The 25,002-nt window shown below is 47.5% G+C and overlaps 1 protein-coding gene across 3 annotated transcripts in view; it reads left to right on the top strand.

Annotated features, from left to right (window-relative positions):
• Tdrd12 (tudor domain containing 12) overlaps positions 1 to 23,755 on the top strand; it is a 65,436-nt gene extending 41,681 nt beyond the window's left edge. For all 3 annotated transcript variants that reach the window (XM_040735497.1, XM_040735496.1, XM_040735495.1), the window contains exons 14-32: positions 145 to 330; positions 1,984 to 2,140; positions 2,578 to 2,705; positions 4,456 to 4,647; positions 4,849 to 4,977; positions 5,633 to 5,750; positions 6,338 to 6,477; positions 6,615 to 6,823; positions 8,058 to 8,157; positions 8,870 to 9,057; positions 9,734 to 9,944; positions 12,723 to 12,815; positions 15,022 to 15,194; positions 20,611 to 20,720; positions 22,148 to 22,202; positions 22,283 to 22,396; positions 22,483 to 22,636; positions 22,720 to 22,786; positions 23,246 to 23,755. In XM_040735497.1, coding sequence (XP_040591431.1) covers positions 145 to 330; positions 1,984 to 2,140; positions 2,578 to 2,705; positions 4,456 to 4,647; positions 4,849 to 4,977; positions 5,633 to 5,750; positions 6,338 to 6,477; positions 6,615 to 6,823; positions 8,058 to 8,157; positions 8,870 to 9,057; positions 9,734 to 9,944; positions 12,723 to 12,815; positions 15,022 to 15,194; positions 20,611 to 20,720; positions 22,148 to 22,202; positions 22,283 to 22,396; positions 22,483 to 22,636; positions 22,720 to 22,786; positions 23,246 to 23,340 — 2,619 coding nt within the window. In that variant the 3' untranslated portion in view covers positions 23,341 to 23,755. The remainder of the gene's footprint in view (positions 1 to 144; positions 331 to 1,983; positions 2,141 to 2,577; positions 2,706 to 4,455; positions 4,648 to 4,848; positions 4,978 to 5,632; positions 5,751 to 6,337; positions 6,478 to 6,614; positions 6,824 to 8,057; positions 8,158 to 8,869; positions 9,058 to 9,733; positions 9,945 to 12,722; positions 12,816 to 15,021; positions 15,195 to 20,610; positions 20,721 to 22,147; positions 22,203 to 22,282; positions 22,397 to 22,482; positions 22,637 to 22,719; positions 22,787 to 23,245) is intronic.
• The last annotated feature ends 1,247 nt before the right edge of the window (positions 23,756 to 25,002 follow it).

Here is a 25,002-nt window from a genome sequence, read left to right as displayed (position 1 = left end):
TCGGTCTTGGGAGCACGCCACAGTAAGCCGTGTGCAAGCCGTGTGCGTGTGTCCTGGCAGTGAGAGCCAGCTGAGCGGGCTGTGAGGTGGCGTGTTTCCTTTGCTGTCATTCATCTCTGTCTTCTTCCCCACCATTTTCTGCAGGCTCTTCAGAGAAACAAGTTCCCGGGACCCAGCCACACTGCATCCTACTCTTGGCCTCCTATTGCGCGTGGCTGTGACGTGGTAGTCATTTCTCACTGTGGGAACGACCCGTTGTTGTACTTGCCACCGCTGCTTACGGTTTTGCAGATGGGGGGCTGCTACAAGTCTTTACCAAGTAGAAATGGTGTAAGTTGGAGATCATTTTGAAATGGATTAAATGTTTGTTTTCAAATGACTAATTTTTTTTTTTTTTGTAAAGCTGAGGTCATATTACTCAACTTTTTTCCTATCAGGCTGGCTTAGCGACACAGGTCTATATTCCCAGTACTTGAGACACTGAAGCAGTCGGATCACAAGTTTGAGGCCAGCCTGGGTTATGTAGTAGGTTTGAGTTCAGCCTCAGACACACATTAAAACAAAACCTGGACGATTCCACAATAGACTTTGCTTCCTTGCTGTCAGTCCCGGGTGATTCTTACCATGGCTCTCATCTGTGGCCCTAGCTGGGCAGAAGAGGTGTGGCTTTTAGAGACGGATATAGAGTTTGTACAATGATTCATGTAATCGTAACATTAGCCAGACGAGGTGGTCAGGCATGTCTTGTTACTGTCTCACATGAGAACATTAGTGCATGGAAAACTGCTGCTGGGTTCTTAACTGCTAACCAGTGGCGATTGTGTGACTAGAAGTTCAATTTCAAACTGGGCAGTGGTGGCGCACGCCTTTAATCCCAGCACTGGGGAGGCAGAGGCAGGAGAGTCTCTGCGAGTGTGAGGCCAGCCTGGTCTGCAGAATGAGTGCCAGGACAGGTTCCAAAGCTACACAGAGAAACCCTGTCTCGAAAAACAAGACAACAAAAAAAGTTCAATTCTGTTGTCTCCTCCCACATTCTTTTGTCCCACGGACCCACGCTGTTTAATGGTCTTTCCCGTGGATAAGAAAGATGAGGGAAACGGAGCACACGGAGAAATGGGGTGGAGGGTGCCTTGCTGGCTTTGGCTCTAGAGAACAGTCATTATAAAACATCCATCCCAGAAAACGGCACATGGGGTGTGGCATAGAGGGTCCATTGTGATTATTTGATTTTGGGGATTTGCACTGATTATGTCCTGGCTTTAATGTGCACATTTAGACCCCTTAGTTGGGTTAAGCAGCTGAGGCTGGCTGGTGAAGGAAGTGCCATTTGGTACCGAGACAGAGCCCTCTCTGGGGCAGAAAGCGACACCCCGCCCTCACTCTGTCACCCCTGCTATCTCCGTGGGCAGCCTGCTGCCAGGCCTGTGGAGAAGCTGGTACTTGTCTGGCCCTTCCTAGAGGAAGCGGGCACCAGGCTCATCTCAGTAGGAAACGCACGCCCCTGAGTGGCAGGCCGGTGGCTCTGGGCTGATGGGGGGCTGAGTCGAGAGGCGGTCTAAGGAAAAGTAGCTCTGTTAAAGCCGTTCCAGAGGCGGCCACTCCTAAGACGCTCATTCACCCTGGTGTTAGGAGCAGGAAATTGAGCCAGACATCTGGGCTCTTATTATTGCTGATGTGTTAGCTGTACAGCCTCGAGGGGCAGCTTCACCAATGTGGCTCAGTCGTGCCCTGTGAAGTGAGGAATCCTTGGCCCTACCCTGAAAGAGTGCGCTAAGGCTTAAGTAACTTAGGGAGTTCTTTAGCTTAAGAACTAGTTCAGTGTTTCTAAACCCACTGTACGGAAATTGTATTTTCGCTCTTCTCATCTGGATGATGATGATAGCTAAAGACTAATTCTACGCCAGGAGATGATCTGGATGTCGCACATACCATGTTTGGTTCCTAACAACTGACAAGAATTATCTGAATCTGTTTGTCTTGCAGCCTCTTGCCGTCATCGTGTGTCCCGGGTGGAAAAAGGCCCAGTTTATTTTTGAGTTGTTGGGAGACTATAGCATGTCCTCCAGGCCTCTTCATCCTGTGTTATTAACAATTGGACTTCACAAAGATGAAGCCAAAAACATGAAGCTTCCAAGAGGCTGTAAGCATCCTTTCCAGGCTGTTTGATTTTCTTTGCAGAAGACAGTGAGCTTGCCTGGGCAGCCTGGGACCTCAGTTGCTGGCCACGGGCTCTAACTTGACTTCCTAGTTACCAACGGGTGTCAGTGATGAAGGCTTGGTCTTGGCTCGCGTCTCAGAAAACCGCGGGATTCACTCAGTTCTCGTGCCCACTGACCTTTCGCTGTCAGGTGCTGAGCACAGAGCCGAGGAAACCTGCCTGTCAGGTAGCAGAGCCTGTGGCAGCGGGGGCGTGGTCAGATACTCGAGGATGAGGCAGGGTGGATAGATAGGGGCTTGCCTCGCTCTCCCAGTACAGAAATGGCTGCTAAGAAGGGAGTGGAGTTGAGTTGTGGTGAGGAAGTAGTGGAGAAACGTGTAGAAAACCTAAGATGTCTTCGTCGTTGTCTCTAAATGTAGGCGATGTGATTGTCACAACTCCACACAGCCTTTTGAGACTTCTCACGTACCGGAGCCTGTTATTTCTCAGACTCTGCCACCTGGTTCTGGATGAAGTGCAAGTATTGTTCTTTGAAGCTAACGAGCAGGTGAGTCTGGGCACACTGGGAGCCGCCGCCATCCACCGTAAAAGCGTGCGCGTTCTGAGCTGCGTCAGATCTTCAGGGCGTGGAGCAACACAATATCCAGTCAGCAAATCAATTGGTTAATGTCTAATTTAGAAGAGAGTACATTTACCTGATACTTCCTTCCTAGGGGTAAATTTCTCTTTGAAGAAGAGAAATCTGAGGAGATTGTTACATTTTTCATACCGTTTCTCTAATTATAGGAGGAACGTTCTTCAGAGAAAATTAAGAAGTAGAGGAGCACTTGAAAACAGAGCCTAGTCTTGTACTCAGAGGTCATCAGTCTTTTAAGTGGCCTTTTGTTGATACATACAGTTAATAGCAAGAGTGGGTTAGTACTGATTTAGAACTTAACCTTTGCAAGTAATGGTGCCATGCTATTCTGTAGCGTGGTTGTGACTGCTCATACGCACAACAGCTTATTTTATTTATCTATATTTTTTTGTTTTTTATGAGACAGGGTTTCTCTGTATTGTTTTGGAGGCTGTCGGTCCAGCCTGTCCTTGAACTCACAGAGATCCATCCGCCTGCCTCTGCCTCCCGAGTGCTGGGATTAAAGGCATGCGCCACCAACACCCGGCTATCTATTTTTATTTCTTTATTTTTGTTTTTCAAGACAGGGTTTTTCTTGACTGTCCTGGCATTTGCTCTTTAGACCAGGCTGGTTCGAACTCGGATCTGCCTGCTTCTGCCTCCTGAGTACTGAGATTAAAGGCATGCAACCCCCCCCTGCTTTTTATTTATTTATTTTTGATAACAACTTATTTTAAACCTGTGCCTTGTGTATGCCCTTAAAAGACTGAGTTTTTGTGACTCATTTGTGAGAAGCAGGGTGATGTGCTGACCAAGAGTGCCACTTGGGAGTGTTGGTGGCCCCCAGGTAAAGTGCAGGCTTATTTCGTAATGACTGTGTGGGCTCCTTTGAAGTCTGGGTGCGTATTTCCAAGCGGATGGCTACATGGACAGCTATGTTCCATTGCTTTTCTGAAGCGGTAGGCAGTCTGTGTTGCCGTCACCAGCTATCACACCGTCCATACTGCTTGCCGGCCATTCGGAGACCTGGACCTGGCTTGTGTTTTCTTGTTTTGTTTTGCTCCAATGCCAACTGGTAAACAGTGGGTTCCCAGTTCCTGTTTGGTGTGTTACTATTTCCTTGACTAAATGGGATAAAAATTAATGAAAATTGATCATTGTGTCTATTCTTCTATGTATTCCTTGTTTTGTTTTTGGTTGATGGGGTCATTTTTTTGTAATTGAGTTTTGAAGTCTTTACTATGAGCATGCTAATCCCGCATTACAAACATTATCCACTGGGATGCTGTTTGTGCCTTAATTACTTCCCAGTGGAATCTTTTTTTTTTTAGATTTTATTTATTTATTATTAAAAATATGGTGTAATGCCTACACACCAGAAGAGGGCACCAGATCTCATTACAGATGGTTGTGAGCCACCATGTGGTTGCTGGGAATTGAACTCAGGACCTCTGGAAGAGCAGCCAGTGTTCTTAACCCCTGAGCCATCTCTCCAGCCCCCCAGTGGAATCTTAGTGTTTATTGACCCAACATTTCCTTCTTTTGAAAAAGTTTTTTTTCTTTTTTGTCTTTGGAAAGGCTTTCCCTACACTAAAAACATCAGATGGGTAGTTCCTGGATTTTATGTTCTAGCTGACCCTTTACTCTATTTTGAAACAAAGACTAAATGTACATTTTTCAGATGTTTGCCATATTAGATAACTTTAAAAGGAATGTTGAGGTGGAAGAGCGGGAGTCTGCCCCGCATCAGATCGTGGCAGTGGGCGTTCACTGGAGCAGACACATAGACCATCTCATCAGAGAGTTCATGAAGGACCCCTACGTCGTGATCACCGCCCTCGAGGAGGCTGCCCTCTACGGCAATGTCCAGCAGGTGATGGGGAGGGGCTGGTGAGCACACGTGAGTGGCGTGTCTCCATGCTGTCTGTTAGCTGGCCGCTGTGGTTTCCGCCACAGATCTGTACGTGGGATTGTAGGCCGGTTGGCTTCATGTGCATTCTTTGTTGTTACAATGATAATCCCTCCGGAGAGCTGTGATGCCTCGGAAAGCAGCTGTTTCTGTGTTCATCGGCAGGTAGTGCATCTCTGCCTGGAGTGTGAGAAAACCTCTACTTTGCTCCAAGTTCTTGACTTCGTTCCAAGTCAGGCCCAGAAGACCCTGATCTTCACCTGCTCTGTGGCTGAAACAGAGATTGTGTGTAAGGTAAGCCTGTCCTCATGCTAGGACGCTCACCATTGGTGGGAGTCACAGCCGAGTCTGCCGGTCAGAAATGGACCGAAGACACGGTCTCACAGTAACTCCAGGCTCTGGGGGAGGGGCTGTGCTGGAAAACACTGAGGAGGAGCACGGAGGAGGAGCACGGAGCACGGAGGAGCAGGGGGCTGTGTGGCTGTGTCATGTGGGGTATGAAAGAGTTGGTCAGTGAAAAGCATCCCATCTGTAGTCTTAAGAAAATCAAGAAGATAATAGTGAGGGAATATCACATACTCTACATTGTAGACAGAAGAGCCAAACTAATTGTTTTGAGAATTTTCTACTTAATCTTATTCTGTAAACATTTCATGTTTATATGTAGAAACAAAGCCAAATAGGAGATTAAAAACTCAGTACAGTGCCTTTCTTTCCCTCATAATAAGCTATAGCATGTTATTTAAAAGAAAGGGAAATAGTGTTTCACTTAAAGCAGATTGTTAGATGAAGACTACAGAACCTTGGGGATGCTTAAGATGACAGCCTCATTCTCCAGAATAAAACTCTTACTGGTAATTTAAAGTCCATATGGGCAGTTAACAGTAGAACCACTGACTGAGCTTTCATGGTCCTGATGGTGTCCTGATGCCTTTGATTTCCTCTGTAGGTAGTAGAAAGCAATTCAATATTTTGCTTGAAAATGCATAAAGAAATGGCTTTTAACTTAAAAAGTATTTTAGAGCAGTGGAAGAAGAAATTAAGCTCTGGCTCTCACATTGTATTGAGTAAGTATTTTGATTTCTGTTTGTATTTAGACAAGGCTGAGCTAGTAGGGGTATACCTCATATCCAGCCTCATTATTTTTAAGGTTTCAGAATTCATTAGTTATCTTCATTCAGATGAAACTTAGCCTCTTTCTTCTCAAGTGAATCTGGGCGCTCCAGGGCCTTCAGCTTAGCAGGCAGCATTCTTTCTGGAGATCCAGTTTGGATTTACCTAGTTTGAAAGTCTGTGTTGGTCTGTGCATCTGTCTGTCCATTCATCCATTCATGCACACACCTGTAATGACACTAAGCTTAATAAAAAATGTAAATCTCAAAATGTGCAGAGCAAATGGGCAGCCTGATTTATGATAGAGGAAGACATTTTCGCTGCCCTCTGGAGTTTTATCAGTAGGGCTGTGGCATTTGCGGGGTGTGGGGGTGCTTTGCATATGAAAGGTATTAGGTATGGTGCTGGGCTGTGGGTGCGACGTTCAGTGCTCGGCACCTCAGATAAAGACGTGAAATGTAGTGCAGAAATATGGTGTCATGTGGGCGCTAGGCCTGCCTGTGGGGGTTCCTGGGAACCTTGTGGACGTTCCTTTCTCCAGCCTTGACGGACGACTGCATACCCCTCCTGGCCATCACCGATGCCACATGCGTAGTTCACTTCAGCTTTCCTTCCTCGCCAAAAGTGTTCGGAGGACGCCTCTATTGCATGTCTGATCATTTTCAGAGTTTAACGGAACAGGTCTGATTCATTTTTACTTTATGTATTGTTCCACTGTGTGTGTGTGTGTGTTGGAAAATTCAGAGTTATAAAGCTTTATTGTGTGAAATCAAACCGATGTGGATAATCTGCCTCTTTTACTCACCCCCAATCTTAAGGGTTCAGGAGATAAAAAAACCAAATCTGTCTTGCTGTTGACGGAGAGAAATGCGAGTCATGCCGTTGGTGTCCTTCGATACCTGGAGCGAGCAGATGCCAAAATCCCATCAGAGCTGTATGAGTTTACTGCTGGGGTCCTGGAAGCCAAAGAAGATAAGAAGGCCAAGAGACCTCTTTGTCCATATCTTAAGGCTTTCGGCTTTTGCAAGTAAGCCAACGCTTTCTAAAACTGAGTAGTAATGTGCATTAAAATTTACCCCTTGATGGAAAGTATCACACACCTATGTCCCTGTGCTAACCTGTTCAATACAAAAGGACCACCGAGAGGTTCCCACATGGCCTTCTGCCTTCTCGTAGCCGTTAGCACTTGCAAGCTGTGCTTTTTCTAATGACACCTTTTAATTGAACATATTAATGGGATTCAGTGTGATAACCCCATACCCTTCCCAATTTCTAGCAATCCCAGTTCTGCTTTCTGGGCCGCCTGATTTTTAAGTTTCCCCCTGTAAGGGAATGTGCTGTGCTTGTTTTCCTGTGGCTGAATTCTTTAACTTACTTCCTCCATTGCCGTCCATTTGCTAAAGTGTCAGGGCTGCATTTTTCTCCATAAGCGAATATTGCTATGCTCTCTGTGTGCCCTGTTTTCTTTTCCCACTGATTTATTGATAAGCATTGTGTTGGCTTGCTTTTTTGTTGGTATTCTAAAGCACGCTGATCAAACGCACCTTAAGGGAGGAAAGGGCTTATTTCGGTATTTTGCCTGTATTTTGTAACTTTGTATTCTGCTCAGTGACTGTATTGCCGTGTGCATATCCACTTGTAGCTAATGGGCCTGGGGCAGTTTGCAGCTGGGCTGTTACGTATGGCACTGCTCTAAATGTCCGCATGCGGGCCTTCTTAGGGAGTATGTGTGCACTCCTCTGGGTAGCAATAGTTGAGGAGAGACTTGTCTTAGAGGTTTATTGGCCTTTGTTGCAGATTATGGGGATGTGTCTTAAGGGTCTGGAGAGGTAGCTCAGCAGATAAGAGCACCGGCTACTCTTCCAGAGGACCCCACGACTGCTCACAACCATCGTTACTCCAGTTCCAGGGGACCCAATGCCTTCTTCTGGCCTTTTCGGGCACCAGGCATGCATGTGACATACATACAAGCAAAAACACCCATACACATAAAATAAACACAGAACTGAAAATAAAAATGTCTCCAGGAACAGTAAGAACCTTATCCTTTAAGTTCATGCAGTGTTGATCAGATAGCGGAGGCTGTTCCTACGTATGTATTGTTGGTGTCCTCCAGTCTAGAGCTACTTAACCTTCAAATGTTCCGAATAAAACTTTGCTGATCACAGCTGCAGCTCAGTTTCCTGGAGATGTCTCAACACTTCATGTTAACTTACTTTCCTCTTGTTTTAAAATCCAGTCTTGTTTTTCTCTTTTTAAAGAGACAAAAGAATGTGCCCTGACCGGCACCACATTAATGCAGAAATGGATATCCCAAGGAAGTTATCCAATGAGTCTCTGCCAGGGTTTGGACACATTAGGGTAAGTTCTGCTAGTATCCTTTGCTGAACAGTCATTTTCATGAAGACTTTTTGCTTGTTTTAACTTCTTAGTAGGTTTTTTTGGGGGGGGTACAATGTGTTTTGATCATATTTATCCATCTCCTTCCAGATCCACCTCCTTACCCACCCAACTTTTAGTTCTCTTAGAAAACAAAGCGGGCTACTCTAGCACTTGGGAGGCCAAGGCAGGTGGATCTCAGTGAGTTCGAGGCCACCCTGATCTACAGAGCGAGTTCCAGGACAGCCTCCAAAACAATACAGAGAAACCCTGTCTCTAAACACAAAACGAAACAAAACAAAAACAAAGCAGGAGAGCCCAGTCTGTGCTGCCCACACGTCCTTGGATGAGTGGCCTCCAGCGAGCATGGTGGTCTGCCGGGGGCTACCCACTGAGAGAAAACAGATGCTGGGTTTTTAGTTTGGGGTTTTGGGTCTTTTGTTTTTTGTTTTTTTTTCTTTTTCTTTTTTCCCCCTAGTACAGGTTTTCTCTGTGTATAATTGTCCATCCTGGAACTTGCTATGTAGACAGGCTGGTCTCGAACTCACAGAGTCCACCTGCCTCTGCCTCCCGAGTGCTGGGATTAAAGGCGTGCACCACCAACGCCCGACCTTGCTTGCTGATTTCTGCAGACATTACTTGTGCAGGTTTTATTTCAGTTGTCTTCTACATGTGTTCGCTGTATTTATTTCAGATAATACCTTTTTACGTTTCAAATGCAACCAATTACTTTGGTCGTATACTTGATAAACACTTTGATCTTTATGCAACTCTCAATGCCGAAATGAATGACTATTTCAAGGATCCCAGGAATAAAACAGCTGCTGAAAAGGTGGAGAGCTTTGGGTTGTATGGATTAGAAGAAAAAACACTTTTCCAGAGGTAAATGGTCAGTACTGGCCTGTCTCTAGCTGTGAGACAGGAACGCGCAGTTTGAATGCTCATGCTCACCACTGTCTGTTGTGGGAGTGTGTGTACCCTGAGCCTGGCCACCTCCCAGAAAGGTGGTGCTTACACACAGTGCGCAAAACACCTGGTACAGATGTGCACAGGACATCTGCTGGTTCCTGAGTAGTGGCCATATTCCTCCAAATATGATGAATCCATAGCTGTGTGTTAACACACACTCCTCTGTAATACCGAATTTCTCTCAGATTCCTATAAAAGAGGCATTGTTCTCACTTTACAGAACAGCAATCGGAGCTGTGGCCTTGTTGAGGGAGTTATCTAAGGCCAGCCCAGTGGTGGCACAGTTAGGGTTCCCTCCTGGCCACCCGACCCATGTGACTGCTTGCACCTACCTTTCTGAATCCGCAGGTCCACACTGTTGGTGTTAGCCCCTTCTCAGAAACTAGGGTCTCTGCTTTGCTGTGATAGCCTTAGTCCACAGGCTATCACAGATACAGGGTGTGTTCTGTTAGAAGTGCTGCCTGTTACGTGGTGACGTGGGCGTTAGGCAGTCCGTCGTGTAAGGGTCCTCTGATGGAGGGTGACACTGCAGTGTGAAGAATAGTGTGGCTTCCGTTTTGGGTTCCCTGATGCCTTCGCTGTTCTTTAGGGTTCAAGTGTTGGAAGTGAGCCCGAAGGAAGACACCTGGGGTTTGGGGAGTGTCTTGGTGAAATTCATAGACGAAGGCAGGACCAAGCTCATCTCAAGAGACCAGCTTCTGCTGCTCCCAGACAAGTTCCACGCTCTGCCCCCTCAGGCTGTGGAGTTCATTGTTTGTAGAGTGAAACCAGCCGACAGTGAAATTGAATGGAACCCAAAGGTGGGTTACTTTAGCTTTTATGTTTTATTATTTTTATTTATTTATTTTGGATTTTTGGAGACAGGTTTTGGAGCCTGTCCTGGAACTCGCTCTGTAGACCAGCCTGGCTTCAAACTCAGGAGAGATCCACCTGCCTCTGCCTCCCGAATGCTGGGATTAAAGGTGTGCGCCATCAACGCCGGGCTAGCTTTTATGTTTTATTGACTTAGGGAATACATTTTTTTTTTTTGGTTTTACGAGACAGGGTTTCTCTGTATTGTTTTGGAGGCTGTCGGTCCAGCCTGGCCTCGAACTCACAGAGATCTGCCTGCCTCTGCCTCCTGAGGGGACTTAGGGAATACATTTAACCCAGACTACGCAGAGAGAGTAGTGTGTGTGTGTGTGTGTGTGAAGGGATTTTTTTTTAACATTGGTCTTCACTATGTTGCCCATGGTACTCTTGAAATCCAAGATTCAGACAGACTTTTTGGATAAGCCTAGTAAATAGTTGTGACTGTAGCTCCTGGTGTTTATTAGCGTCTTAAATTCGAGCCTTTGCTTGGCAGTTTTCCATTTTAGGTCATTAGGAGCATGGTTTGCTGAGGTCTCTACTGTTACAAGACAGCACTGTGGGCTTTAGCACCCATGCTAGAAGTACCAGGCTCCATTGGCATTGTAGTGTGAAAGCCAGAGTTGCATTTTATGCTTTAGTTTCTGTGCCTAAGAGATCCATGTAACAAAAATGCCTCTAGCCTGTAAGATCAGTGCCCAAAGACAGGTAGTCCTGAAATTCTGCGGGCTGTTATTTATGGTCCATAACAAGCCACCTGTTTTCACTCTCCTAAGCAAATTTGTTTGACTCAGCCGAGCTGAATGATCACGCATAGGTGAAAGGCAGGCAGGAAATACATCAGAAATATGTCAGGTTGTATGCTGACCCCTGATTGGATGTAGGTGAGAGGTAAGCAGGCAGAAAGTATGTCAGGATATGTGCTTGCTCCTGATTGGAGTGAGTGGGGGGTACACAGGAAATACGTCAGGATATGTGCTTGCCCCTGATTGGAGTGAGTGGGGGTACACACCCAGGAAATGGCATCAGGATGTGTGCTTGCACCATTGGAAATACAGTGGCCTTACAGGTTTGCCTTTTTAAGTCTCTGCAAAATGTGACTCGCTGCCATTTCCTGGGAACCCAGGAGTGGACTTGGCCAGAATCTGTCTTCTTTGCCAGTGTTTAATTAAAGCTTTCTTCAAATTTGGCTCAAAACTGTGGCAGCAGTGTTTTTTCTAGCTTGGTGGGATTAACAGGTAGCCACTGTCATTATTGCTGTATCCTAGGATACATGGGTTATGGTTTAGCACAGGTTGTGAGTAAGGATTGGGAGGATGGATAAAAAAGGGAGATGATAGAACAGTTCACAAAGAAAGAGCCATTTCCTCTGGACCCTGGAGTCATTAGAACGTCATCTGCGAGGCAGGGTTTCAGTCGGGAGCAGAGAAATGCCTGTTGCATGCAGTGTAACACAGAAGACCACCCCCCTCAGACCCAATGGCAGAGCAGTGAGTTCATGATAAGGCACCTGATTCTAGGTCACGATTCTGGATGACATGAATTCTGCACCCACCAGCAGGAAAGCCACGGGCCCTCCCTGTCTTCTAGGAAACCTTTCTGATCTGTAAAGAAAGCGTGGCTAAGAGTCTCATTGGTAGGCAACCTTGTGTAGAAACGGGGTCTTCGCTAGGCTTTCTGCTGCTGTGATAAAGCCCTGACCAACAGCGTCCTGGAGGAAAGGGTTTATTTGGCTTCTGCCCTGCTTTGTGTTCATCACTGAAGGAAGCAGGGCGGGAGCCGATGCAGAGGCCGTGGAGGGTGCTGCTCACTGGCTCGCTCCTCATGGATGGCTCAGCCTGCTTTCTTAGAACCCAGCACCATCAGGGTAGGAGAGGTACTACCTGCAATGGACTGGGCCCTCCCCAATGATCACTAATTAAGAAAATGTCTTATCAGCCAGATCTTTTGGAGATATTTTCTCAATTGAGGCTCTCTCCTTTCAGATCACTCTAGCTTGTGTCAAATTGGTAGAAAACTAGCCAGCACACCGGGCGTGGGGACATACGCCTGTAACCCAGCACTCGGGAGGCAGAGGCAGGCAGATCTGAGTTCAAGGCCAGCCTGGTCTACAGAGCGAGTTCCAAGACAAGCAGGGCTACACGGAGAAGCCCTGTCTCAGAAAAATGACAACAACAACAACAAAGACAGCACAATCTCATGACAGGGGCCAACTCTCTCCTGTCCTGCCCTAGGTGTGAGAGATAACTCGGGTCTTGTCTGTGTGGCTCCTCCAGGGGGGAAAGAGCTGGCACACCTGTGAAGAAGCCGGGCCCTCGGCTGTGTATCATTGGCTGCAGGGAAGTCTGTGGCCGTAACACCTTCTGGGGAAGCGAGCAGAGCCTCTGCTTCACTTCCTGATGCTGAAGGTTTCCTGAGGGTTCACAGAGGAGATGGGTCCGCCAGCCGTAGTGAGAGACAGCATTACAGGTCCAAAGGCATGGACCCCACCTGATCCCAGAGCTCACAGTGGGTCTTGGCCAAGTCCCTGCACCTTTGCACGCCTGCTGCTGTTAAACTCTACTGCACCTTTGACTAGAAAGGAAGCTGATGCCCGCCTCACCTCAGAGCTGTTGAGAAGCCAGGTGCAGGGCGTAGCACGTACTCTGTGAGCTTCTGTGAGGTGAGACGCTTCCCTGGAGCCTCAGGTAAATAACAAAGTGCTTTGTTTTTTTGTTTTTTTTTTTCAGGTTACTAGATACATTCACCATAAGATTGTTGGGAAAATACATGATGCCAAAGTGGTACTAGCTTTGGGAAATACCCTTTGGATTGATCCAATGGTAAGTGTTCCGTTTTCTTCAGAAGAAGTCTGCTTGGATGACCCCCAGAAGTGATGTACAGAATCCTAGTCTGTTGCTAGAAATGGAGGCTTATTGGGGGTTCTCTGTTAGGGACGATGTTTTTGGTGTTATTTGTGCCATGAGTTTGGTACTTGGTTTTGTGTGGTGAGATATTTTACATGAGACAGTAGAAGCAGGCATTGTGTGTGATACACATCTGTAACGTGACCGATGTTCATGAGTCCTTCCTTACTGCTTGTGGCATTTTCCGGGATTTATGGTGTTGCTTCATTTTGCCCTTTGAATTATAAACCACCGATCATTACAAGGGATTCTGAGCCCCCTGCCCAACCCATCTGAGAAGTCACAGGTCAGTGCCTGCTGCCACAGTCTGGCCTTAAGTAGTTCTTAAGGCCCTGGAGCTTGCTCTGCAGTTACTAAGGAGCGTCCAGTCCTTGGCACTCGGGGCTGGGCCACAGTTTCTGCCACAGACTTCACCATGCGTTTGCTGAGCTCCGCCATGTCCTAAGGCTGGACTGCACCCTTGAGTTCCATGTGTGGGAAGAAGCAGGGAGGCCCTCTGTGGGGCCAGCATGGAGTGTGGCAGTGGCAGTGGCTCAGGCCGTGTACAGTGTCTGCTGACGTCATTCCTTGCTCCTCAAGAGTCCTTCACAGCTCTGCAGTAGACAAGCCTTATGCGCTATTATTTATCATTTTCAAAGGAACTCAGTTCCCATCTTGTTGAAAGTAAAACTCACAAGGATGGAAAAGCCTTAACACATTAAAGTGGGGAATTTGGGTATGAGATTTATGAAGTCATTTTTAGGAAAGAAAAAAATCAGTTATTAGAGCAGGTAAGTAGATATATTTAGGAATTTTAAGTAGTGTTGTCATAGTCAGGATTACAATTGTTCTTTGTTAGAGAAAAAAACAGGTGAAGACGGAGAAAAAACAGGTGAAGACGGAGGTCTCTGTCCTGCCTGGTCCCACAGCTGCTTTGCCCCAAATAAACACACAACGTTATAATAATTATTAAATGCTTGGCCAATGGCTCAGGCTTCTTATTGGCTACCTCTGTCTTAATTATTAACCCATTTCTATTAATGGATGTGTTGCCACGAGGCTGTGGCTTACCTGTAATCCCGCAGGTAACTCCTTGGGCAGCTTGGCGTCTGCTTGCCTCTCTCTGCCTTCCTCTCCCCTGGTTCTCCTGGTCTGGTCGCCCCACCTATGCTTCCCGCCTGGCTATTGGCCAATCAGTGTTTTATTCATCAACCCATAAGAGAAACGTACACACAGAAGGACGTCCCCGCATCAAACAGGAAGCTTTATTAAGCAGGGGATTTTTTTTTTTCTAGACAGGGTTTCTCTGGAACTCACTCTGTAGACTAGGATGGCCTAGAACTCATAAAAATCTCCCTGCCTCTGCCTCCTGAGTGCCAGGATTAAAGATATGCACCTCCACCACCTAGCAGGACTTTTTAAAAATACCATCAGAATACGAAGAAAAAAAAAGAAAAGAAAAGAAAAGAAAACCCTCTTGGAAAACATGTTTCCACAGCTGCAAAGTGTACGGCAGTGTCTACTGACACACAGAAGGGGAGCAGCACCCCAGCTGCCTTCCTTCCCAGAGAAACGCCCCCCCCCGTCACTCTGAGCGAAGGCAGATTCTCCTGTGTGTGCCTCAGGTGGAGCATGCCCAGGGTTCATTAGGGTATGCTCAGCAGGGCCAGCCTGTGCCCATCCCTGCTCTTCCACAGAAAGGGGCAATCCCACAGTTGAGATAGTCATAGCTTGCTTAAATTGCATAAATTTCTCCAGCGTTGGCTGGAGAAAAGACAAATAGATAAAACTGTAGAGCACAGGACTTGGAGGCTTGGCATGAGGACTCCTTTCAAGACACACGAGGACTCTGAGCCTTGTCAAAGAGGCTATAGGAGAGTAACTGGCTATAGCATCCTAGATTGCTGTGAGCAGGAGGTCATACAGGGGTTCTGCCCGTAACTCAGGATCATCTCCGCAGCATGTGGCGGGACTTAGAGGATTCTGCTGTCACCTTAGCGATAAAATAACTGGGAAGCCCTTGCATACTGAGACACATGTTCAAGTGTGCCTGACTTGCAGGAAGGCTTGAGAGGCTGTGAGCGTGCTTGTGTTGTCAGGATTCAGATGTAACTCTTACAAATGTTTTCCCCTCTGGTTGAAGGTGCATGTTACAAAACTATCAAACCTAAAAACCTCTGTCATTGATTACAATGTTCGAGCTGAAATTTTGTCCATGGGAATGGGTATTGATAATTCAGAACACATAGAACAACTGAAAAAATTGTACAAAGAAGCCAGACTGCCATCTTTTGAGGACCTTCTGGGCCAGACCTCGTAAGTGCATTTCTGTCTCCCTCCCTTTGGAAGAGCTGTGTTGAGTTGAGGCAGCTCCATGTTCTAGCGCTCACCTTTAAGAGCTCTCAGGGATCACCAACTTACCCCTCGGGGTTGCTGGCGTGGCATGAGCAGGTCTCAGGCATGTCGTTTTGACTGTTTGACATTTTATTTGCAGGTAGCTCGGTGTGCAGTTTGATAGCACACTTGGGACACCAGGGGACAGAGATGGGGTTCCCTGCTCTGTGCTTGGTTTGAATGGACGCATGGGCTTTGTCTGCTCCATGTCTGGCTCCCGTGTCTCATACTGCGCGTATAGTCCATCCAGCCTGTGTGTAAGGCTGTAGATCTGAGCATGCACTCTTAGCGTCCTTTGAGTAAGCCATGATGCTTACCTACCTGGTGTGCTGTTGGCGAGGGAGAAGTCCAGTCAGGATGCAGTGTGCCCTCCCCTACACATCTATCTGCTTCTGTGTTTCATGACAGGTGCATTGAGTTGTGCTTACTTCTATTGTAGTATGAATAGTAAAAACCCAGAGACAGATGGGGTTAAAGCTGAAGACCAGAGAAGCAAAGCCGCCAGCCACTAGAGGGTTGTCACCTCTCCCAGTGCTCAGACTGAAGGGCGATCCTGTGCTCGGTTGCATCTCCAGACTGCACTGCTCCTCAGACTGCCTAGGCTGCAGTGCTCTCCACCAAAAACTCAACTGCTCTCTGAGACTGCACTGAGCTCCTTATATTCTCTCTAGTGCTGGGATTAAAGGTGTGAGCTCTGTTTCTCTTTTAGACTGATTTCACTCTCATGTAGCCCTGGGTGCCCTTGAACTCACAGAGATCCATCTGCCTCTGTCTCCTGAGTCCTGGGATAAAAGGTGTGTGCCGCCACTGCCTGGGCTCTATGGCTGTGGCTAGCTTTGCATTCTGATCTGTAGGCAAGCTTTAGTAGGTCATAAATGGTATATTACCACACCTGTCAGTTTTTCTCTATCAGCACGCATTGTAGGAAACAATGGGTTTTGTCATGACATTTTCACACATGTGCATAATTTCTTTGATCATATTGACATCACCTCTGTCCCTTCTGTCTTGCCTCTCGTCCCCCTCCTTCCCTCAGATAGTCCCTTTTCTATTTGACATCCTTTTTTAAAGTCTAGGTCCTTCATAAGAAAGATTTCGATGCAATATCTGTCTGAGTCTGGCTTCTTTCACTAAATACAGTCTTTTTCTAGTTTCCGGCCAATGAAATGATTTCAGTTTTATAGATGAGTAAAACTCCATTGTGTGTATTCCCCACCTTTTCTTCATCCATTCACCTACTGGTGGGCAGCTAGGCTGACTCCATGGCTTGGCTATAGCAGATCGTGTTGAGGCTTCACCACACAGATGTGAATTGCCAATCACTTCCCGTGTGTGCTGGCTATGCCGGCTTAAATGCCCCTTTGTGGACTTGCAAGATGGCTCAAGGGGTAAGGGCACTTGCTGCCACGCCTGATGACCTTGGTTTGATTAACAGAACTCACTTGTTGGAATGAGAAAATCAGCTCCTGAACGTTGTCCTCCGACCTCTGCATGTGTGCTATGGGATACATTGTCCCCCACAACATACAAAATATAATACATGCAAATATTTTCCAGGTAGAGCAGTCCATACCTAGGGAAGTTACTCTGAGAAGTTGTGATGATTAATAGTGGCTGTCAAGTTGACGTGTTCTGGAATCACCTAGAAGACAAGCCTCTGGGCATTCGTTTAAGGGGATCTCAAGATTGGGTTAGTTGAGGTGGAAAGTTGGGCCTAAATGTGGGAGTGCTGTCCCATAGGCGGGCGCAGACTAAATAAAGGGGAGTGAGCGGATCAGCCGGCCTTCCTGTCTCGGTGCTCCCTTGGTAGATGCCAGCCACCGGCTGCTCCTGATCCCACGCCTCCCCAAACTGTGAGTCCGAATGTGAGCCCTTCCTTAGGTGTTTTGTTTTAGCCATAAAGGAGGAAAATTAACTAATGCAGTGTACTTGTACCTCAGATAGACACAGCCTGTGTGAACTCCAGAGCATTTGTACTGTGCCAGGCATGCTGGTTCTTGCCTGTAATCCCAGCACTTAGAGAACTGAGGCAGGAGGATTGCTATATATCTGAAGTCAGCCTGGGCTCTGGAAAGAAGTCGTATCTAAAGGACAGGAAGGGGAGGCGAGTGCAGTTGTACCAGAAGCTCATCATAGAGACAAATGTAGACACCTTCTAGAGACAGAGCCGAAGACTTGAGTCTGCACTTGACAGTGTGCAGCGGGCTCAGCCTACGTGCCAGCAGGAATGAACCAGAAAGCTGTGGGAGGGACCTGGCTGAGTGTCTGCTGCTCTTGTAGGGGGCCTCAGTCCAGTGCTGAGTGCCTCTGACCCGTTTCCATAGTGCCTGACTTTGAGATGCCTGCCCATGCGAGCCACATCCAGAGTTTGTAGTCGTTTGCCATTCTGTCTGACAGGTGGAGTGGGCTCTCAGAACAGTTCTAATTTGCATTTCCCTGACCAATAAGGATGAGCGCTTTTCCCAATCATTTATTGACTATTCTCACAGTACTTGATATTCCCTGGGTGTTCACCTCCCGTCTGAAGCGTAGTTGGCAAAGGTCCTTTGTCTCCACTCTGTGTCTTTCTCTTCACCCTAGTGATCTGTCCCCTGCTGTACAGAAACGTAGCCTCACGTCATCTCAATTCTTAGAATAGCTGGCTGTACTACAGGAGCCCTGGCCATGATGTGAGACCCATGTTGTGATCCTCTGTGACCTGGGAAGGTTCCAAAATGACAGCCAAAGGGGAATAGGTGTCAAAGAATCTGGCAAAGATAAGAATAGTTTGTAATGTGAAGTGTTTTTAGTTTTGTTGTTGTTGTTGTTGGAGGAAATTGGATACTAGTAGAATTAGGATGCAAGTTGTTTTCCACGTACTTCAAAAAAGAAAACAATCCTATAAGGTATTCTTTAACAATGAAGATGCCATTACTGTTGAGATTTTTTTACTTTTTAAGATTGCTTGTGGATTTCACATCATGCATCCCCATCCCACTCATCTCTCCGTCCCTTCAATATCTGCCCTCTGTCCTTGCAATCCCCCAAATAAAAGACAATTTAAGAGAAAAAGCAAAACAAACTAACAGACAAGAAAGGAAGAGAGAGGCCGGGCATTGGAGGCGCATGCCTTTAATCCCAGCACTTGGGAGGCAGAGGCAGGCAGATCTCTGTGAGTTCGAGGCCAGCCTGGTCTACACAGCGAGTTCCAGGACAGGCTCCAAAGCCACAGAGAAACCCTGTCTCGAAAAAAAAAAAAAAAAAAAAAAAAAGAAAGGAAGGAAGAGAGAAAGAGAGAAGAGAGAGGGAGGGAGGAAGAAAGGAGGAAGGAAGGAAGGTCAGTCGGTCTCAGCGTGGAAGCTGTAGCGTAGCCCAGGGAGTCACACAGTGACCCTTTACTCCACACATCTTCACCTGTAAGTGTTCATTGCCGTGAGTCGTTGGTCTGGTTCTAGTTCTCTGGCTCCTGCTGCACCCTTGATGCTGGGCCCCCACTGGGACTCCTTGGATACCCTGCTGTTGCCCTGTGATGTGGAGATCCTGGAGCTCGGTCTCCGGTCAGCCCCTTCACGTGCTCCAGCAGCTCACAGATGACGTGGGTGTCGGGGTGGCCGACTCCTAGCTCTGGCTCTGGCCTCGGTGGTGGCTGGGTCGCTCAGCCTGCCGGCTCTCCGTCATGGACACCACCAGGGCGAGCTCTCTAGCACTGCCCCAGCTGGCTCACCCTCTGTCGCAGCAGCGAGGACCAGGGCCAGGTCTGCTCTCCTGCCCTCAGGCCTGTCTCACCCACAGCTCTACAGTTTTGCCTAGGAGAGGTGCAGGGCCCACTCTCCCAATGCTGCAGTTGGTGGGGGGCGGGGCCAGTTCTCCCTGGTGCTATAGCCATTGTGGGGCGTGGCCAACTCTGCAGCCCTATCCTCACTGTCTTTGGTGATAACAGGAGCCATGGACATCAGTACAGACGGAGGCTTTGGCAGCAGCCCAGGAGGCTTGAACAACACCATGGCCCCAAGTGGCAGCTCAGGCTCCTCAGATCTGTATGATCCAGCAATGGCACAACCCTCAGATACTAACATAGCCCCAGGAGGTGGCCCCAACCCCTGTTGTTCATGGGGCCCTTGGAGGCAACATGGGCCATGGATATCAACACAGGCCCAACATGGTCCTTGTCAGCAGCCCAGGCCCAGGAGGAAGTTCCGGGCACTGCCTGATGGAGAGGTCACAGGGCTGAGGGACTGACAGGTGGAGGGACTGGGGTACTGAGACACAGTGACAGGGTGTTGGCACCGTGGGTCAGAGGAGATGTGTGGTGGGGGCCTAGCTCTCTGTGGGTGGTACCTTTAGACTGATGGTCCTGGTTCTATAAGAAACAGGCTGAACCACCCATGAGGAGCATGTCAGTAAGCAGCATCCTTCATAGCCTCTGCATCAACTCTGGCCTCGGCTCCTGCCCTGTTTAATTTCCTCCTGTCCTGCCCTCCTTCAGTGAGGGACTGTAAGCTGAAATTAACCCTTTTCAAGTTGCTTTTGGTTATGGTATTTTATCACAAAAAAGAAACCCTACTAAGACAACTGATTATCTGGTTAAAGAGCCAAAAGAATGGTGATGCATATTTTTGTTTTCTAGACAAGGTCTCTACACAGCCCTAGATATCCTAGAACTCACTATGTAGACCAGGCTGGCCTTGAACTCAGAGATCTACTTGCTTCTGACTCCTAAAAGTTGGGATTAGAGTCATGTGCCACCGTTCCTGGCTGTTAGGGGTGTGTTTGTGTGTGTGTATACATATGCATAGATATACACATATATATGTATGTATGTTGAGAATGAAAGAGAGGCAGAGGCAGTTACCTGAATGAAGTAATCTCCAGTCAGCTAGTAGGCAAAATCAAAGGGTGTTGTGTTAGATGTGTGCATAAAAAAAGATGTAAATGGAATTTTTTGAAGCCTTACCTTATTGATTTTACTTTTGTATTATAAAAACAGTATTTCTAGAAGTTAGTCCAAACTGAACATAGACTCTGGGAAGACATTCTAGGAGACGGGGTGGGGGTGGGGGGCTAGCATTGCACCTGGGCTCGTCTCCTGTTTGAGTGGGGGCTGCACACGCCCTTCTTCCCTGAGGTTCAGTGAGCTTGAGGGAAGGTTGGCTGAGTAAATGAGAGTGCCTGTCTCTGATCACGTGTGCCCCTCACCTCCACGGGAGCAAAGCTGACTGGCGCTGCACGGCCATTGTCTATAAGTCACAGAGGCTCCGTGTAGGTCTGGCTGCCAGGGGACAGGCAGGCTGCTTAATGTCTATGCCCTCTTCTGCCTGAGTCTCCTCGAGTCCAGTTAACGTCTGGCTCTTCCGTCCAGGACACCCACCACAGTGGAAGATGCCATGTGTCTGCAGGACCCCAGGCAAGAAGATGGCGGTCCAGAAGGAGGAGCTGCTTCCAAGGTGGACTCAGACAACCAGAACCCTGGTTGGTACTGCATTTAAAAGACGCTTAGCTCCAAGGCAGCAGTTTCCCATGTGTAGACTTTTCTTTTGGAATGGCTGTAACAGGCCTGAGCTTGGCAAACAGGGCTCTGGCCGGCCTTACCCTCCCCCATTTCCTCTGCCTTGCTAAAATGATAGATGATATTCCTAAAGCCCCACCAAAGTCCATCCTTATTTGGACACTTCTTCCTCCTGAGACTGACTACCAAGGTCCAGCTATCAGAGTGTTAAAGTCCAGCGATCAGTGCCAGCTTTGGGCTGCCCTAATTTACATTTCCAATCGAAACGAATCAATTGATCCTAACACGGGGTCCCCTTCCCCTTCATTAACCGCCATTTGCCTATGGGCCACATCTGCCTCCTCTCTATCCAGAGAGCCTTTTGTCCCTCTGGGACAAGTATCCCTTCCCTCTCCCGTTCCTTTTCCCTTCTCCCTTGTCCTCTGTCTCCTGCCCTCTGTCTCTCTGGAGAAACCGTCTCCATTTCCCTGTGAGACACGGAGCACACAGTGCCGGCTGTCGGCAATTCTTCCTCACTGGCCTCCGTCCACACTTAAACCATACTGGTTGAATGTTTCCAGAACCCTCCCTAGTGCTCCAACTCTTTTCCTGTCACTATGGGTTTTGAGATTGAAGCATGTGGCTTCTCCAGTCTGTAGCATTATAGCCAGTGTTTTGGGTTTTTTTTCATTGTTAGGTTATATTCTATAATATGAATGTACCAGAGTTTATTGGGAAATGCTAAGGTTGTTTCTCAGGATGGTCTGTTGTGATTAAAGCTGCTTAACACTCTTTTTTACCATTGCTGTGACTCAAACCTAGATCCTTGTTTTAAGTTTTGAGTGGTAATGTTAAATATTTTCGGTAGAGAAGTCTACATTCCATTGTCTTAGAAGATGTGTGCGCAGGAGTTGTTGGATCTGAATGTTGAGCTGTTGTGGAAGCCTACAGGTTAGGGGAGCCCAAGAAGCCTGGGCATCTGTAAGCCACGCCCACACCAGGAGTTTGCCGCAACTCTGCTTCCCCGTTAAATTTTCACTGTTTGAAAGTCTGTTATACTTTAGATACTGTGTCAGTGTCTAAATGATGTGGATTTCAGCTTCTTTATTTGCTGTTAGATGCCTGAGTTTTTATGAAATTTATACTCTTTTTGTTTGGTTTTTGAGACAGGGTATCTACATATCTCTGGATGTCCTGAATCTCACTATCTAGACCAGGCTGGCCTCCAGCATACAAAAATTGGCCTGCCTCTGCCTCCGAGTACTGAGATTAAAGTCATGGGCTACCACATCCAGCTGAAATTTATACTCTTAACATAAAATCTTCATGTAAAAGTTGCCTTGGGTATAAAGAAAAGGTGCTTGTTGTAATATAAATAACCTGTGGAAATTTTGCCGTTGATTTTGTACAGAAGTTTTATCGGAAGCCACTGGCAGTGAATCCATTGCCCAGCTACACGTGAGAAGGTACGTGCTCCTGTGCCTGGGGACCTCTCCTAGTCTGCCACGTGAGCGGGACACGTACAAACCCCCGTCTTTCCTCCCAGCTTTCACCCACAGATAAAGTGGTTCCAAAAAGATGATGTGGTCATCCTAAAGGTAAAAATAAGGAATGTCAAGGATTACAAGTGTAAATTCTTTCCAAACAGAGTCATTTTCAGGTAGGTTTGTGTGTCCCTGATAAATTACAATTGCAGATGCATACAACGTTTTAGATGGCCGACTTTATTTCTTCTTGTAAACCCAGTGCCTGGGTAGGAGACAAGTTTTACTTGGCTGATTTGGAGCTGCAAGGTGACATACGGAAAGATGACTGCAAGTGCATAATTAAAGATGACGAACCTCTAATCACGCTGGCGAAGGAGAAGAGGGCGTGCTGGTGTGGCCTGCTCAAGCAGAGGGTGAGTTGATGCCTGCGCCTGGCTGCCCCTGACCGCGAGCTCCTGGCACGCGCTTAACTTGCGTCCACTGTTGTGTTGCACAGAACCCTAACGTGGCCTTCGACTTTGACCACTGGGAGGAACGTGAAGAGGACAGCCCCTTTTCCAAGGGTGAGACGGGCAGGCCCTGCTCCCGGGGTGGGAGGGAAAATGGGGGACATACCAGCTGTCCTCAGATTCTGCCTGCAGAGATAGGCTGTTCGCGTAAGGCCCTAAAGACTGGAGTTGGTCTTGGTGCTAAAAGTTCTGGTGTGGCTACGTAATGACCCTTTGTAATAATACGCTTCTCTGAATCTTTAGAGTACAGGGGATTGGAACCCGTGTATGGTAGGAAACCGCTACACCACTGACCTGCGTCATCAGTTCCTAAGCTCTGCTGATGAACTCTTAGGATCTCCTTCCTAGAACTGTGTGTTTAAGGGCGGACACGTTTTACCTGTCACTGCTTGCTTAAATCATTTTCGAGGAAAACAGAACTAGACCTGTGGACATTTGCTGTGCTGACCAAAATAGTGGGGGTGGGTAGTTAACCAATACTAAACCATCTTTATTTAATACCACATCTTCTAGTTGTAATTTCTAAAAACCTGTCCTGCAAAGTGGCGGCGTTGACTGAGAACAGCGGCACGTCTTCAGACTCTACTGATGGGAGTGAGAGCGAATGAGAGAGCGAATTACCCAGCAGAGCGAGCGGGACGGCTGAACAGAAACGGACACAGCTGTGTGGCTGACTTAAGAAAACAAGTCACGTGTGAGAGTGAATTATCTCTGTCACTGTGTGGCACTGGGATGGGTGGTGATGAGAATTTTTTTGGGGGGGGTTCTTTTTGACTTTGGAGGCTGTCTTGGAACTCGCTCTTGTAGACCAGGCTGGTCTTGAACTCACAGAGACCCGCCTGCCTCTGCCTCCCGAGTGCTGGGGTTAAAGGCGTGCGCCACCACCGCCCAGCTGAGAAATTCTTAATTGACTTGAAGTGGGTGGACATGCCAGGTGATAGGTTACAGTGAGATTGTCAAACTGCCTGTGTGGTGCTATATTGTTTATGATCTAATAAAGCCACTGAAGATGAGAAAAGCAAAGGAGCCAGCCACTAGCTCTGACCTCTGCCTCAGACTGAAATGGGTGATCCTGTCTCCATGGACCCTGTCTGGAAACTGAATCTCACATGAGACTCCTTTTATACCTCTCTAGTCCTGGGATTAAAGACGTGAGCTTTGTTATTCTTTTAGAATGATTCCCACTCGCGTAGCCCTGGGTGGCTTTGAACTCACAGAGATCCCATCTGCCGGTCTCCTGAGTCCTGAGATTAAAGGTGTGTCCCACCACCACCTGACTCTCTATGGCTAGCTAGCATGACTAATGTAAGTAAAGGTGTGTACCACCACCACCGCCTGGCTCTATGGCTAGCTAGCATGGCTGATGTAAGTAAAGGGGTGTACCACCACCGCCTGGCTCTATGGCTCTGGCTAGCTTTGTTTGCATTTTGATTCCCAGTTGCCTTACTAAATTGTAAACAATGTATCACCACAAGTCCGCAATCAGAGACACAGAAAGTTGGAGACACTTTTAATCTCAGCACTCAGGAGATTAAAGCAAGAGGATTACAAGTTTGGGGGCAGCCTGGTCTAGATAGAGTCTGTTTTCAGAAATGTCTTTTCAAGTGAAGCTCTAATGCAAACCAAGTGTACTTTAATTCCTCAGCTCTCATGACTGCTCAGCACAGAGTGACAGGGAGCAAGCTCTAATGTTAGGTGACAGATAGTACTGCATGGAGTTAGTCTACTCAGTACAGAGTGACAGAGAGTAAGCTGTAATGTTAGGTGACAGATTGTGCTGTATGGAGTTAGTCTATTCAGCACAGAGTGACAGGGAGCAAGCTCTAATGTTAGGTGACAGATTGTACTGCACGGAGTTAGTCTACTCCTTTGCCAGGTTGACCTGTGTGTGACACTGCTCAAAACTTGCCTTACACAGAGTACAAATCACACCCAGCTGCTGCTTGCCCGCCCCATCCCGTGACATAAATGGACTTGCTGTCACCATACAAATACCCCATGTTTTCCAGGCTTTGAGAGCTACTGACTTCTTTCCCAAGGTGAGGTAGACTTGCCTCAGCTCAGGGGGACCAGATGACCTCCAGGAGCCTAGGCACCCAGGGCAGGGCTTTCCTCCAGACCTATGTCTGTGTAGTGTAGCTGACTTTGAGAACACCTAGGTCAGGTGAGTCCCGCTAAGGGCAGCTTTGAAGGAGGCTGGAGCACCGAGGCTTGGGGGAGGGGTGTGTAGTCACTGAAATAGTTGGGAAGGTGGGCCATCGGGAGCCTTA

Source organism: Mesocricetus auratus, unplaced genomic scaffold, assembly GCF_017639785.1.
Source record: "Mesocricetus auratus isolate SY011 unplaced genomic scaffold, BCM_Maur_2.0 Super-Scaffold_100046, whole genome shotgun sequence".
In the NCBI taxonomy this organism is placed as follows: domain Eukaryota; kingdom Metazoa; phylum Chordata; class Mammalia; order Rodentia; family Cricetidae; genus Mesocricetus; species Mesocricetus auratus.
This window is presented reverse-complemented; position numbering and strand designations above follow the sequence as displayed.